The 17182-nt window shown below is 43.2% G+C and overlaps 1 protein-coding gene across 1 annotated transcript in view; it reads left to right on the top strand.

The window, feature by feature from the left end:
* Positions 1–12844, top strand: part of BRD10 (bromodomain containing 10) — a 76378-nt gene extending 63534 nt beyond the window's left edge. Inside the window, exons 5-8 of the mRNA XM_077475052.1 lie at positions 4154–4243; positions 4658–4773; positions 5088–5254; positions 9041–12844. Coding sequence (XP_077331178.1) covers positions 4154–4243; positions 4658–4773; positions 5088–5254; positions 9041–12336 — 3669 coding nt within the window. The 3' untranslated portion in view covers positions 12337–12844. The remainder of the gene's footprint in view (positions 1–4153; positions 4244–4657; positions 4774–5087; positions 5255–9040) is intronic.
* Positions 12845–17182: the final 4338 nt, after the last annotated feature.

Raw genomic sequence — 17182 nt, 5'->3', positions numbered from 1 at the left:
ATAACACGCGCCGGCGTATAACACGCACCCCAAGTTTAGGAGGGAATTTTGTGGAAAAAACTTTTAGGAGGGAAATTTAAGGAAAAAAAACTTACATTTAAATGCCCATCAATGCAGCCTTATCAGTGTCCATCTGAAGCCTCGTCAGCGTCATTTGCAGCGTTGTCATGCAGCCTGTCCGCATTGCAGCGTTGTCATGCAGCCTGTCCGCATTGCAGCCTTGTCATGCAGCCTGTCCTCATTGCAGCCTTGTCATGCAGCCTGTCCTCATTGCAGCATGTCCTCATTGCAGCATGTCCTCATTGCAGCATGTCGTCATTGCAGCCTGTCGTCATTGCAGCCTTGTCATGCAGCTTGTCCGTCTTGGTGCATTGTCCGCTTATGTTTTTAAAAAATTCGCCGCCGACATGTCCCGTGTATCTCAGCGGCACCCGGAAGTTTTTGGCGGCTTTCGGCCGCTCTCGGAACTTCTCGGCGGCTTTCGGCCGCTCTCGGACCTCGGCAGGTTTCAGCCGCTCTCGGAAGGTCCGAGAGCGGCCGAAAGCCGCCGAAAAGGTCCGAGAGCGGCCGAAAGCCGCCGAGAAGTTCCGAGAGCGGCTGAAAGCCACGAGAAGGGCTCTGGGCGGCTTTCAAAAAATTATGCTGAAATCGCAGAGTATCGGCGTATAACATGCACCCGCGATTTTCCCCTGATTTTAAGGGGAAAAAAGTGCGTGTTATACGCCGATAAATACGGTATGCTTAATGCGACGTATTTATTTATTTTTTAGAAGAATATACAGTATCTCACAGAAATGAGTACACCCCTCACATTTTTATAACTATTTTATTATATCTTTTCATGTGACAACACAGAAGAAATTACACTTTGCTACAATGTAATGTAGTGAGTGTACAGTTTGTATAACAGTGTAAATTTGAGGTCCCCTCAAAATAACACAACACACAGCTATTAATATCTAAACCGCTGGAAACAAAAGTGAGTACACCCCTAAGTGAAAATGTCCAAATTTGGCCCAATTAGTCCTTTTCCCTAGCCAGTGTCATGTGACTTGTTGGTGTTACAAGGTCTCAGGTGTGAATGGGGAGCAGGTGTGTTAAATTTGGTGTTATCACTCTCACTCTCTCATGCTGGTCACTGGAAGTTCACTAATGCACCTAATTTCAAAGAACTCCGGGAGCATCTGAAAAAAAGAATTGCTGCTCTACATAAAGATGGCCTAGGTTATAAGAAGATTGCCAAGACCCTGAGCTGCAGCACAGTGGCCAAGACAATACAGCAGTTTAATAGGACAGGTCCCACTCAGAACAGGCCTCGCCTTGGTCGACCAAAGAAGTTGATTGCACGTGCTCAGCGTCCTATCTAGAGGTTGTCTTTGGGAAATAGACGTATGAGTGCTGCCAGCATTGCTGCAGAGGTTGAAGTGGTGGGGGCTCAGCCTGTCAGTGCTCAGACCATACGCCGCACACTGCATCAAATTGGTCTGCATGGCTATCATCCCAGAAGGAAGTCTCTTCTAAAGATGATGCACAAGAAAGACCGCAAACAGTTTGCTTAAGACAAGCAGACTAAAGACATGGATTACTGGAACCATGTCCTGTGGTCTGATGAGACCAAGATAAACTTATTTGGTTCAGATGGTGTCAAGCGTGTGTGAGGGCAACCAGGTGAGGAGTAAAAAGACACGTGCCTACAGTCAAGCATTGTGGTGGGAGTGTCATGGTTCGGGGCTGCATGAGTGCTGCCATCACTGTGGAGCTATAGTTCATAGTTCATGTACTGTGACACAAAATGTGCATTTATTATTTTTTTTACTGTAAAGAATTGTACCTGCAGGACTCCTGCAGACTTCTCAGTTCATTGAGAACTACAAGCCGGAGCCCCACATGGCTGCGTCATATTTAAACAGTGACAGCAGGTGCCTGGAGAAGATGCCCGCTCGCTGTCAACTGGTCTCCTCAGTTCCCAGATGTTTTTTTTCACAAGAAATTTCCCCGATGTTTACAGAGTTTTGTAAAAGAATAGGGGATGCTGCACCATGGTAAGCATGGTCGTGTCCCTCACATCAAATGTGTTAGTCCATCTAAAAGAGACTGCACAATCAGAGTGTGAGACCAGGTTGCAAGCAGACAGCACAGTTGATGTTGTCTCTTCTGTTTCCCTCTATGATTTAGTCTCCCTTTGTTACTGGGGCATGACTTTTCCTAAATTCTTGATACCTGGTGACTAAGTATCAGTTAGTTTTCCTTTACATTTTTTCTAACTGTGAAGGGTTTATCTAAAAAAAAAACATTTAATTTGTAGTAATCAGTTAGGCCCTTGCAGTACACAGCTCTTGGTCCATTTTGTAAATCTAACAGCAGATATAAGGAAAATATAACTAGTGTGTAGCCAGCTTAAAGCAGAACTTCATCCAAAAGGGGAAGTTCCACTTGCCTGCCTCCACCCCCCTCCTATTTAGGTTTTGGCACTTTATTTTTTTTGGGCAGGGCGGAGCGAGTACCTCGTTTTGACAGGTACTTGTCACAGGTCCCAGAATGCTGCGGGACCATTCACAAAGCGTAGCACGCCTCGTGCATGCACATTGGGTAGCTAGCTGTAAAGCCGCAAGCAGTCATAGCCGGCTTCCCAAAATAGACATGCCAGTGTCTGGAGCCAAAACCCGACAAAGAGCTAGCTCGGGGGAGGACCATGCTGAATCCTTGGACAGGTAAATGTGCAAGAAGTCAGCATTTACAGTATTTGTAGCTGCTCACTTTTAATTTCTTATTTCTAGGGTAAAGAACTACTTTAAAGAGGAAGTAAACGCTCCCACTCTGATGCTTCTTTTCATTTAGTCCATTATAATAAGTAATTATCAGACTATAGCCACTGTAATCCGGCCCAAATCGCATATTACTTACTGTTTAAAGAAACTTAAAAAAAACTTGTTTCCAGGGGTTAGGCAGCCCCATCTTAAGTATTGTTTTCTGAGTCCACAGTGGAGTGTTTTTCCGCCCTTACATTGAGCACTTCCTGTACTGTTAACCAAGCCGCCTCCTCAATCCACCATTTCTATGGCAACCCTGCTTCCCTGTTCATAGCTGACTTGTTTATTTCATAGTATTTACTTGTGCCAATGTCTAATGTTTGCCTTTGTCAGACTTATCAGCTTCAGCTGATAAGACTGCAGTAATGGCCAAGTTTAGACTGTATGTGAGGTCACATGGTGTGTAGGAGGAAGCTCTGAATGATTGGCAGCCTCCTGTGAGTTCAGTGTTGTGCCGTAGGAAGTCCTGATAACAGATAGATAAGACATAGAGAGTGTGCCGTAAATCAGGGGAGATCTGGGCATGCTCAGTGACTTCATTCTACAGAACAAAAAGGATTACAACAATACTAAGCAAGTAAGGAGATGGCTACAAGCAGTGTTCATTAGGGTTTTTTATGCTGATTTACATGGGACAAAGTTGTGGGGGAGGGTTTACAACCACTTTAAGCTCTACTTACAGCCATTACAATGTCAAGTAAACTGCTAGTTGGTAGGGCTTTACCATCATTTCTGGCTTCAATAACAAAATTAAATAAAACCAGAGATACTTTTTTTTACAAAGGGAAACAGCAGCTGTCTTGTGGGCACAACTTACTTGTACAATTTTAAACTGAAGCAGAGCTGTACAACTAAGAATTACATCACACAGGGCGAGCTCTCCTGTTCCCCGCTGAGTAGAGGGATAGCTGGTCTGTGTCCGCTTCGCTTATGCAAAGTGGACACAGCCCACTCTGCTCTATGTGGGGTCCAATGCAAACAGACCGCCATCGGATGTCAGCGGGCATCAACGGACACATGTCTGTTGACCCTGCTGCTCCATAGAGGAAACTGGAGGGCCAGATCCGGTTCACCAGAGAAACTGACAGGCAGACCCGATTAGTCCACTATTATGAAAGGGGCCTAATTTAGCGACAAAAGGAACAGGGATATAATTGTGTAGCAGGTCAGTTTTTGTGTGTCTGACAAGTTAGATGATCCTGTACTTCTATATTCATGCTTTAATACTTCCCTTAAGAAACGTGGCATCATGTATGTAAGAGACCCTGTCAGCTGTGTGTTTGAGGGGGTAAGGATTTGATTTTATATATACATTCCTTATAATAAGTGTTTTCTCTTTTTAGCTCGTTTGCACAAATCTTGATGACCTCAGGGAGCTGATTAAGAAAATCGATGGAGAGCTGAAAACATTGGAAAGCAACAAAAAGAAATCGGTTAGAGCATTTTTGATGGTGTAAAAAATTGCTAATACAATTCAGCAATATATATTTAATGTTCCTATATCTGGTAAAAAAAATAAAAATAAATAAAGTTGTCTAACCCTGCATTTTATTATTATAATATTGGTGAAGTACTTGTGTTTCATGAACTATGAATACTTATCCACAGCAACATTGTCAATCTGAAATTGTTGTTACATATATTGTTATAACATGTAAGTCATGTATTGTCTGTATAATCTTTCAGTTTAGTTCTGTCTGTTTCTTGTGACAGCTAAGGTAATTTCTGGGCTGTAGCCACTTGTTGCTGTCTGCAGATTTGTTCAGCTTTTTTATAGGTTGTAAACAAGTGCTGTATATATATTTTTCATTTTCTTGCAATGATTTATACCTAAATTATTGTTTTAGGGAAAATGGCACTTACGAAGGCAAGCTGTAAAAGAGCTTCATGGCACCTTGACACGTCTGCTAAATGAACTGTTGCCATGGGAACCAAAGCTACTGAAGGCTTTTCAAAAAAATCGGTAATAACACACTGTAAACCTAGCATATATGATCGTTGCTTACTCAAAAGATAATATGTAGTCTCCTGTTTAGCAGATGGATATTGCATTTTACGTTATTGTAATTCATCAATAGCTGAAAACTGATTGGATCCTTTAAATCTATACATTGTTTTCCATAACACAATAGAGCTGTATTCTACATATAGTTGGTATCAACATTCAGATGTGCTATTCACCTTTTGTATCATGTAGCATCAGTCCTGAATGCATCTGTAGCAGCATTAACACATAAGAGTGGTAGTTGCTGACCTTTTTTATATGTCCTCTTGCAGTACACGTCTTAGAAAAGACTATGAGGATTTCCGAAGGCTACCAGAATCTGACAATTTTACCAGAGAATCATCTTCTCCTGGTAATTGTGAGCCAAGCAAATCTCCCATTTCTGTACCTAAATCATCTGAAGTCTGTCACAAGGAAATTGAGAAGAACAATTGTCATGGTATGATTTCAAACAAAACTGTAGCCAAACAGCTATATCTACATGTGTGATCTGTTTTACCTGGCAGAGTACCGTATATACTCGAGTATAGGCCGACCCGAATATAAGCCGAGGTCCCCAATTTACCCCCAAAAAACTGGAAAAAATTATTGACTCGTGTATAAGCCGAGGGTGAGACATGCCTGTCCATCCCTGTGTGTCGTCCATCCCTGTGTGTGTCCATGCATCCGTGTGTGTGTGTGTCCATGCATCCGTGTGTGTGTGTGTGTGTCCATGCATCCGTGTGTGTGTGTGTGTGTGTCCATGCATCCGTGTGTGTGTGTGTCCATCCATCCCTGTGTGTGTGCATGCATCCGTGTGTGTGTGTGTGTCCATGCATCCGTGTGTGTCCATCCATCCCTGTGTGTGCATGCATCCGTGTGTGTGTGTGTGTGTGTGTGTGTGTGTGTGTGTGTGTGTGTGTGTGTGTGTGTGTGTGTGTGTGTGTGTGTGTCCGTGCAGCCTACCTGTGTCCAGCCTGCCTGTGTCCGTCCAGCCTGTGTCCGTCCCGGCCTGTGTCCGTCCCGGCCTGCGTCCCGTCCCGGCCTGCGTCCCGTCCCGGCCTGCGTCCCGTCCCGGCCTGCGTCCCGGCCCGTCCCGCAGCTCTTCGTCGGTGGCCATTCTAGGATTCAAAAGCCGCGCCTCCGTCGGTGATAGGCGGAACACTCAATTTCCCACTGACTGCTGGGAAATTGAGTGTTCCGCCTATCGGATGTCCGTGATAGGCGGAACACTCAATTTCCCAGCAGTCAGTGGTCCGCCTATCATGGACGTCCGCTCATCCTCATACTACGGACGAGGATGAGAGGACGTCCGTGATAGGCGGAACACAGACTGCTGGGAAATTCAGTGTTCCGCCTATCACAGGCGAAGGCGGAGACGGAGGCGCGGCCTTTGAATCCTAGAATGGCCGCTGTCTGTCTGCTCGACACGCTGATCGGGCAGACAGCGATGACTCGAGTATAAGCCGAGGGGGGCACTTTCAGCCTCAAAAAAGAGGCTGAAAATCTCGGCTTATACTCGAGTATATACGGTATTTATAATCCGTTCATTTAGTTTTTACTTTCAGACAGTCCTGCAATACTCTATATTTAGGGGAGTATTGCCAGTATTCAATATTGCTGCTCTGAACTCCTGTGTCACGTTTTCCTGTCCAGCATGCTTAAAGTGGAACTAACCCTCTAATCCTTTACAGCCACAGCAGGTTCCCTTTTAACCTTTCTTTTACCTTTAGTTGCTTTGATGCTGCTCATGTGATCAGATATGACACCAGCCGTTTGATGTCATGGTGGTTCAGTTGAGAGCTAACATAAGCACACTAGTATCTGTAACAGTTATCTTTCAAGACATGCCTTAAAGTGGAACCAGAAGCAGAAATAACCACCTATTCTCCAAAGGTCCGAAGCTGGTGTGATCCCTCATCCCCCATTTTCTCCCTGGCATATTCTGGGTACCGATCTTCAGGGCCTTCTTGATTGAGCGGTGGGGGTTGCCATCACTCCTGCTTCACCAGTTGCAGTTCTTTTTGTGCTGCCACTGGCTCAAGCACATGCCGATCAGCGGGTCTGAGCCAATGATTCATAGTCGGGTTCCCCCGATAGGTAGGGCTGATAACAGGAGAGAGATCTGTGTTGGTAAACAACACAGATCTCTCTACTGACCGTGCAGATGTTCCGGTGTTCTATCGAATAGTGCCCTCCATCAAAAAGTGCCCACGCAGTGCAGAAGGGCTCTCCAGCTGATTTTAAGATCAGCTGGCGTGACGTCACCATAGCACATGCGCACATCACAGGAGGCATTTTTCAACGGAAGATACCATTTGACAGGCACAATTAAAAGCTATGCAAACAGCGGAGGGAGACCGTAGTTGTCAGATTGTGCAGGGTGGATTGTGGCTGTGTTGAAAGGTGGGTTTTGTCTGTGTTGCAACCCACCCTTAGACACAGGCAAAACTCGCCATTCACATTAAACCCGCCCTGCAACACACACAAAACCCAACCTTGAGCACACTGTAAACCCACCCCACAACAGTGAGGCACAATCTGACAACTACAGTCTCCCTCTGCTGTTTGCATAGCTTTCAATTGTGCCTGTCAAAGGGCATCTCCCGTTGAAAAATATAAGTTGTTAATCGCATTACTAGTATTAAATAAATTTAAAAAATTTCAGTATATATACCACAATAACTTTATAACTTTTTATAAAATAAAAAACTAAAATAATATGGGTGCATAAGTGTACACACGTTAATTCCACATACAGACAATCGGACATTCCGACAACAAAATCCTGGATTTATTTCCAACTTGTCTTGCATGCACACGGTCACACAAATGTTGTGGGAAATGCTGAACGTCAAGAACGTGGTGACGTACAACATGTAAGACGAGTCGAGAAAAATTAAGTTCAATAGCCAGTGCGGCTCTTCTGCTTGTTTCCGAGCATGCATGGAATTTTGTGCATCGGAATTGTGTAGTCATGATCGGAATTTATGATAATTTTGTTGGAAAATTTGAGAACCAGCTCTCAAATTTTGTTTGTCGGAAATTCTGACAAAAAATGTCCTACACACGGATTTTCCGACAACAAGCTCACATCGAACATTTGTTGTTGGAAATTCCAACTGTGTGTACGCGGCATAAAATCCCATTTCACACTGGGACCACGCCACATTAGCAGTAAAGCTCCACTAGTGGGGTGCTTTTAACCTCTGCTAGCGGCCGAATAAAGGGTTAAAAACACCCATGTTGTGGGGCTGCCAAAGCGCTTTGCAGGCACATCAACAACGCTGCCCAATAATTTCAATGGGCAAGTCATTTTGGGAGTGGGGTGTATACACCCCGCTCCCAAACAGCCCCAAAAATGCTGCTTGCAGGACTTTTCAGAACGTCCTGCAAGCACACCGCCCCAGTGTGAAAGCACTCGGGCTTTCACACTGGGGTGGCATAGAAAGCGTTTTTCAGGTGCAATTTTTAGCACTAAAACGCCTTCAATGTGATAGGGGTCTTAAATTAATACTTTGTTGAAGCACCTTTTGATTTTATTACAGCACTCAGTCTTTTTGAGTATGAGTCTTATTAGCATGGCACACCTTGATTTGGCAATATTTGCCCACTCTTCTTTGCAAAAACACTCCAAATCTGTCAGATTGCGAGGGCATCTCCTGTGCACAGCCCTCTTCAGATCGCCCCACAGGTTTTCAATCGGATTCAGGTCTGGGCTCTGGCTGGGCCATTCCAAAACTTTAATCTTCTTCTGTGAAGCCATTCCCTTGTTGATTTGGATGTATGCATGTTCAGGTTTCTAGCAGAAGCCTGAAGATTTTGTGCCAATATTGACTGGTATTTGGAACTGTTCATAATGCCCTCTACCTTAACTAATGCCCCTGTTCCAGCTGAAGAAAGACAGAACAAAAATAAAATAAAATAAAAATCATAACTAACACAAGAAAATACTTTAAGGAATGGCACTATGTAAGCTGTGTCTTTATTTACTCTAGAAACAAGCAAAGTGTCTCCCAAGGAACAGTGGATACTGTAGGTTGCTTAATATGTAAAATGAATTGTTTACAAATCTGACATTTTCACTGACTCGCCTTGCAATATCTAATTTTTCAGTATACAGGAATTGGGCTTTATGTATGAAAAAGTGATTATGGTTGTTATGTGCTCAATGAAACCAATTGGGCCAATGGAATATGTTTAAACAGTATTATAACATAATATTGTTTTATTTTCTGTGTTACAGATAAACTAGAGCATGCTGAGACAGACATCTGTGGTAAAGGCAAGAGCCCTAAGAAGGAACATATTTCAAAATATCTGTCAAAATCCCAAACAAGGAGTAGTAGTAGGCGTCAGCTTAGATTAGTAGATGCTGAAGATGAAGGCATGTTGGCACAAAAGAAAATCAAATTAAGCACCCCTGAGATCTCTTCTACTTCCACAGAAGAAGAAACACCTGCAAACAGTGTTCCCAGTAATCTTCAGAAAATGGAAGCAGGAGTTCTAGAAATGAGCAGAGAAGCTCTTGGTACTTCACCATTTGAAGTATGTAAAGGACCGAAACTGACTGAAACTTTGCTGGCAAAGAATATGACCTTAATGAGTCAGCCAACCCACACTATTAGCAATACTGTGCCTTGTTCTGAAAGTACATCATCTTCACCTACAGCCCCAAACCCTGTTAAATCTCCCTTGTCTTGCCAGACTCCTTTTAAAGCTCCTTTGCAGATGATTTATAAGCTCCCGGATGGACAGTGTGTCCCAGTTGATCTTCAGAATTCTTCTGTGAAGATTCAGATGCAGCCTGTGGTAGATGCTAAAACTGGAGATAGGCTCATGCAGCAAGTCCTGGTTCTACCTAAAAATCTTTTTATACAGCAAAAAGATGACCGAACACCCCAAGTAAACCAGCCTAGTCAATGTGAGGTAGCCCATCAGCATTGTGCTCTTAATGTGCCGTTGTCTAGTTCCACCACAGGCCACACTGGTTCTAGGGCATCACCATTAGCTTTAAGGCAGAGTGATTTAAGTTCCACTAATTTTGCTGCTCCAATTTCCCAGCCACAAGTATCCACATTTGCAAACAGCACATCAATATCAACATGTGAAACATATAAAAACAGAGCTCCAGATTTTCTAGCAACGGTTGTATCATCCAATTACAGCCAGTCCTTACATATTAAGTCTGACTTTGGACGTGTTACATCAAGCACAGGTAATCCTCCTGTGCAAATGACAAACTCGTCTCCAGCACCTCAAAGGGAAATATCTGAAGCAAAGCAAGAATTAAGAACTGTATGCATTAGAGATTCTCAGTCAATTCTTGTGAGGACGCGTGGTGGTAACACTGGTGTTGTAAAAGTACAATCAAGCCAAGATCAGGGACCTTCTGTTATATCTCCAAGTCCTATATTCACTTTTACACCCCAACTGCAGTCATTTCTGGTGTCAAGAACCACACCTTCAGCAACTTCTACTTTCACTTCTGTAACTACATCACAAACCCAACCAGTGTTCTCATCAGCATCTGTTGGTATAAACCAAGTGACGGAATCAAACACTAATTGGGCACAAGTGCAGCATTCTGCTCCTAGGGTAACTAATCAGACTGTTGGTAACCCTATGCAATCTAAATTTCTTCCGATTGTTTCGCAAGCAAGCACTTGTCCTTCTACAAATTCCGTTATTAATACAGCAGCAGGGACTGTAACTCCTATTTCCTGCTATAGTACTGGGCAGGACTGTAGTGTCAATAGGAAGGCTGGAACAGATTTAAAGCAAGCTGAAACCAAGACAGCTAGTGTTTCTGTGGTACAGCCTGACAGTACTACTCCATCAAAGAGTGATTTTGTGAGTGGATCTTCCATACATAAAGTCATGTTACTTACAGCACCTTCAATACATCCACCTGGTACTTCACAAAATGTGGGAATTGTTGCTTCGCCAACATTGGCACAGGTACCATCAAAAAAGTTTGTTTTTATTAATACCCAACTTCCAGCCAGTTCACCAAGTGCAAACATGACATCACCCGCCTCAAAGCAAGCTACTAATACTAATATTGGTAAAACATATATCAGGCCTCCTGAACAGCAGCAGGTTTTCCTAATTCCTTCCACCATGGGGTCACAACTAAAAATGAGCTCCCCACCTATTGTTTCTCAAGTTAAAGATGTAAAGATTGGTCTAACCATAGGGCAGACTATTGTTAATAATACTGCTGGCATGAAAAACATTCTACCAATTAACATTTTGCAGAATACATTAGGAAAGGGAGATGCAGGCACTCTGAAAGACTCTGCTATGATAACACCATCTACTTTTTCAAAAGCATACAATGAACAAGTAACAAGTTCAAATATTACTTGTGATTATACTGTAGCTTCTACAAAGGGTTCAGCGGCATGTGCTGTAGTAGCACCTGCCAATACAGTCCAATATAGTGCCACTGAAGGAAAAGGGAATGACTTCTTAAAGACTTTACCATCTGTGTCTAGCAGATTACCTACAACAAGTTTAGGGAGTACTGTTGCCATTTCAACTGTGAAAACTGGGCATCTTTCATCATCTGTTCTGCTGTCAACTAATCCAATGACAAAGCATGCATCATCATCATTGCAGCGGCTGGTATCATCAACTTTGCCTGGAACAATTTTAGGCTCAGGCGCAAATCCTATTGTATCTACATATCAGCCAACATTGAGAGAGCAAAGGGAAATTAACAACTCCATATCTCGAAGCATTCATAAAGTAGTGTCAACAAATGTGACCAACCCTTCAGCCACAATATCATCTTCTTTGCTACCCACATTATGTAAAACTGGGCCTTGGCATACTTCTTCACAGACCTTGCCATCATTGCCTGCATCTACTCTAAATCAAGTTAGGCCACAGATGAATGAACCTTCAACACATCATAAACTGGTTATTAACACTAGCACACCGCTTGCTCCTGGAACTCAAATCACAATTAATGGTACACGATTTATTGTACCTCCACAAGGTCTAGGAGCTGGCAGTCATGTGCTGCTCCTGTCAACTAATGCTAAGCAAGGACTTCCTTTATATGGTAGCGCACAAGTGTGTCATGGTTCTCCTCTTGTTAGTACTACAGCACCACAGCCTGCTTTAAAACAAAACCTATCACCACCACGGTACCCAGTACAAACATATCCGTGCACTGCTGCACCTGATTTGTCCAAGTCTCTACATAATATTCAGCCTGCGTCTCAGATTGTAAATATAACATCTGGTGATTTCTCTCCATGCTCCATGTCTTCAGTTAACAAAACCCCATCAACAACTGCACTTCAACCACTTCTTGATCCTTGTATACAAAGGGGAAGTTTTCCACAACAAACCAACATGGCGCCTATATCCAAAGGTACACCATTGACGGAGGCAGTTATGTTGAACATTGCAAGCCCACCTAACAATCTCTTGCCTGCATCTGCCACGTCAGAGAGCAAGAGGGAAGATACTGATAGTTTTAGGCATCAATCCTTAACAACTGATAAGCCGTACACTGTAGCAACGTAAATCAGACTTAAATATGGGGAAAACAGTAAGCTATGTAGCACTTACTTTACAGAACTGACAATGTATTGTTGGTTGTTTCCTATATTGTTCATGAAGAGTTTAAATGGTTAACCTAAAGTTTTTGTTTTAAAGTTAAATTTCTTTTCCGTGAACAAGAAGGTTCATTTTCAACAGCCAGTACCATTTTATAGTTTAAAATTGATAGTCTAGCTATTTGCACAATATGTCTTGGAGTTTGTCTAGAACAGTATTTGTCTTTTTACATTTGTAAAGAAAACCAATTTTTTTCATGAATATTTATGCGTTCTGAACATTTTAGGCGAAATATAAACTTGTATATATTCTTTACCTTTTAACATTCTTAACTAAACCATATGTATAAAGAGCATTGTCTTATTTATGTTTTGTTTACATAATGTATAGTTTTTTAAGTATTTTGCAGATCAGTGTATTGTTTAGCATTAATGCAGACTCCTCTGCATGTAGTAAATAAACAAGAGTCACTGTATTTTTTTTTTGTTTTGTTTTGTTTTGTTTTTTCTATCTTCTTGTCTATAGCAAAAGCATTAGTCATAGCCCTATGATCTAATTTTATGGTCAATCCATGTAATAGATTGTATGATACTAGATTTTCAATAAGGGGAAGGGAATCAATATTTTTTTTACCCCACATATTTATTTCTTGCGAGTACTATCTTTTCTGTACTTTTTTTTTTTTTATGGTATTAGTCCACATTATCAAAATAATTTCTGCTATCAGATCACATTATAACAATCAAGGAGAAAAAAAAGAAAGCACCAAATCAAATGCCATAGTATAAACCTTTCAAAATTATCTTTTCCCAAACCCCCAATTTGGATTAAGATCAAAATACCCAGCAGCAAGTTCTTGGGTTGTGAGAGGACAGTGCATCACTTGGCAGAAACACACAAAGGTATAGAGACATCATGGAAACCCTGTGCTGATTGTTTTTGTATGCTGTGGGTGTTATGGTAAGCCACCACTGCACCCGTTTCACCGGTTTATGTGGAAAGGGTTAATGTAATGAGCTATAACATGCTACATTGTTCTGTGTAGTGCACTCACTCCCCTCTGTGTTCCTGCTTGTTTTCCTTCAACATGAGGTAGTTACTTGCCATTGCTCCTATCTGTAAAAGATAAACTTTCACCTCAGTTGGTCATTGCTGCCAGCTACAGTTACCTATTTGCTCCTGGCTTTTAACCTCTTCTCCTTAAGCAGTTACTCACATACTTTGGTGAGCAGAGCGACATGTACTGGCCCTGTCGGCCATTTACATCCTGTGAGTGGAGAACTGGCAGGCGGACTGTCTGAGTCGCCAGATGCTGGACCCAGGAGAATGGGCGTTTCATCTGGAGGTGTTCAGGCTACTGTGTCTGCAGTGGGGCACACCAGACGTGGCTCTTCTGGCCTCCCATCTCAATCGGAAGGTGCCGAGATTTGTGTCCAGGACAAGAGGTCCATGGGCAGACGTGTCAGACACGCTGGTGGCTCCATGGGATCAGTACCAGCTGATCTATGCCTTTCCTCCACTGAAACTGTTACCGCGTCTGCTTTGCAGAGTGGAGGTCGAGGGGATCCCAGTAATACTGATTGCCCCAGATTGGCCCCAGCCCTAGTGCGCCTGGTGGCAGACGCTCCCTGGCTACTATAAATACAAAGAATTACCGCTCTAAGGTAATGACTTCTCTCAAAACAGCTGTCTCCACAATCCCACAGGGTGCTGGCTCTGTTTGCAACAGGAACTGAAGTAGAAAAGATGTAGCTGGATAGCCGCACTCCAAATTATTCAACTTTATTTCAAAAATGTAATTAAAATCATAGCATCTAGGCTGGTAAACAGACTAACTGCACAGCCGCTGACATGTTTCACACCGAACACGGTGCTTAGTCATAGCTAAGCACCGTGTTCGGTGTGAAACATGTCAGCGGCTGTGCAGTTAGTCTGTTTACCAGCCTAGATGCTATGATTTTAATTACATTTTTGAAATAAAGTTGAATAATTCGGAGTGCGGCTATCCAGCTACATCTTTTCTGCTCCCTGGCTACTGCCGTTACGAGAAGACCTTCTGTCTCAAGGTCCGATTCTCCATCCTGCTTTACCATCGCTGGTTTTAACGGCATGGCTATTGAGAGCCAGGTATTTAGGAACCGGGGTCTATCGGACTCTGTGATCCCAACTATGTTGGGAGCATGGAAATCTTCTCGGAAGATATATCATCGTACCTGGAAGGCCTACACCTCCATGTGTGAGGAGAAAGGATGGCATCCGCTCTCCTTTTCTATATCCAGGGTCCTGCTGTTTCTTCAGCAAGGAGTAGACCAGAAACTGTCTCTGAGCACCATTAAGGGACAAATATCATCTTTGGCTGTCTTTTTTCAGCGACCCCTGGTGTCTCAGTCTCTAGTGAGCACTTTTGTTCAAGGGGGCGTCCACCATTACCCCGTGGGATCTGAACCTGGTGTTATTGACCCTGCAAAAACCGCCATTTGAAAATATCAGAGAGATCCCTTTGTTGACTCTTTCACAGAAAGTGGTCTTTCTAGTGGCCATTACATCAGCCAGGAAGGTTTCGGAACTGGCGGCCTTGTCCTGCAAGTCGCCCTATCTGGTTATCCACAAGGATAAGGTGGTGTTGCGTCCGCAACCATCTTTTCTGCCGAAGGTGTTCTCTGTGTTTTAACATCAATGAAGACATTGTGTTACCCTCTCTGTGTCCTAATCCGACACATCCTAAGGAGGTGGCCCTACATTCCCTGGACGTGGTTCAGGCTCTGAGGGTGTATTTGTCTGCCACGGCTCCCTTCCGGAAGTCAAACTCCCTGTTTGTTTTGGTGGCTGGTGCAAAGAAAGGCATGGTGGTCTCGTCGGCCACCATTTCCAGGTGGATCAGGCAGATTGTAGTACAAGCCTACACCTTGAAGGTGCCCCCCCCCCCTTTTCCGGTCATGGCCCACTCCACAAGGGCAATCTGAATGTCTTGGGCCTTTCCGACATCAAGTGTCTGTCGTTCAAGTGTGTAAAGCGGTGACCTAATCATCTATTCACTCTTTAACAAAGTTCTACAAGGTAGATGTCAGTGCATCGGCTGATGCCTGTTTTGGCTGTAAAGTTTTGCAGGCGGCTGTATAGTTGCAATTGCATATGCAATTTTTTCCTTTTTTCCTGTTTTTTTGGGTAAAAACTCAGTAACTTTAAGTTAATGCACTGTTGCATTTGTTACCGCAGTTTTGGTGCGGTTTGAGGGTAGTGCCTCTCTGTTGAAGAGCACTCTGTTTTTTGTGGTGGTTTTTTTCCACACACTGTCGTTTTTGTGGGTAAAGTTATACTAGTTCCCACTTGCCATGGTGGATGAAGTTTTTATGCTGTTTCCCACCCCTCGTTTTGGCACTGCTTGGGGATGTCCCAATGGCATCCCCCAAGAGAGGAGCTGTTTAAGTCGATGAATATAAGAGAAAATAGGATTTTTTTTGTACTCACCGTAAAATACTTTTCTCTGTAATTTACCGACTGACACAGCACCCGCCCCTTCTATTTTTATTTACGTTATACTGCTTGTTGACGTACTGAGGGCTATATGGCAGGGTGGGGGTTGTTACCTAAGGGACTGCCCCTTGGGCGGAACTAAAAGTTCTGTGTTTTTCATAACATGTTATGCATGGTCTTCTCCTAAAGGTGGCGTAACAACCCAATGGCTAAGAGAGGAGCTGTGTCAGTCGGTGTATTAGAGAGAAAAGGATTTTACAGTGAGTACAAAAAATCCTATTATTTACCTTTCAGCAGCGCTACATTTTTTCCATTTATTCTGAGTGTGTATCTCACTTTTAGTGTAAGTTCACCTTTACAGAAAATCTGTAAGGTTAATTTACACTGGACCCTGTCCCACCCCAGCCTAGAAACTAGAGTATCTGTGAGGAGTTGCAGTGTCGTGGCACCAGCACTAGTGCCTAAGTCCCAGTTTTTCAGCCCCTGTTTAACAGGGGCATGTAATTAAATTTTTTGATGCAATATTTTGCAGGAGGGTGCGTTGCTGCGCTCAACTACAATATTTGTGAGTGGTTGCAGTGTTATGGCACCAGCACCAGTGGCTAAGGCCCAATTTTTCAGCCTGTGTTTAACAGGGGCGTGTAATTACAATTTTTGATGCAATACTTTGCAGCAGGGCTCATTCCTGCGCTCCAACTAGAGTATCTGTGAGGGGTTGCAGTGTTGTGGCACCAGTGCCTAAGGCCCAATTTTTCAGCCCTTGTTTAACAGGGGCGTGTAATAAAAAATTTAGCATTTCTTGATATAATAGTTTACAGCAGGGTGCTCCAGTGCCCACCAAGAGTCACTTGAAGGGCTTACAGTGTTAACTTGTGGTAACACCAACACCTTAGGCCTAAATTTCTGCAGAGCATATAGGGCAGGCCCCTACTTTCAAACATCCAACTTACAAACGTCTCTTACTTGCAAACGGAAGGAGATAACAGGAAGTGAGATGAAATCTACCCCTGGGAAGGGAAATTCTCTCTTGTAAGAGTTGATATGGGAAAAACGTGTCTCCTCTCTCCACTGATGCTTTATCCTAATCCTTGTTTTACCAAAAACCCCAAATTTTCAAAAAACATTGGTCATTGGGACAGAAAGTGAGGTGAAATCTGCTGAAGAGGTGCACAGATGGAAAAAAAATGTTACAGGGGTGATAACCCTTCCCTATGTTTTCCAAAAAGCTTAAAAATAGATTTTTTGACAGGAGCTACACTTTAAAAATGTACCAGTTCAAAATTGCAAACAGATTCTACTTAACAACAAACTTACACAGTCCCTGTCTTGTTTGCACCGC

The sequence above is a fragment of the Lithobates pipiens genome, unplaced genomic scaffold, assembly GCF_037356315.1.
Source record: "Lithobates pipiens isolate NorthernLeopardFrog02 unplaced genomic scaffold, aLitPip1_a1.2 Scaffold_13, whole genome shotgun sequence".
In the NCBI taxonomy this organism is placed as follows: domain Eukaryota; kingdom Metazoa; phylum Chordata; class Amphibia; order Anura; family Ranidae; genus Lithobates; species Lithobates pipiens.
Note: the sequence above shows the minus strand (reverse complement) of the source record. Positions and strands in the feature narration are given on the sequence as shown.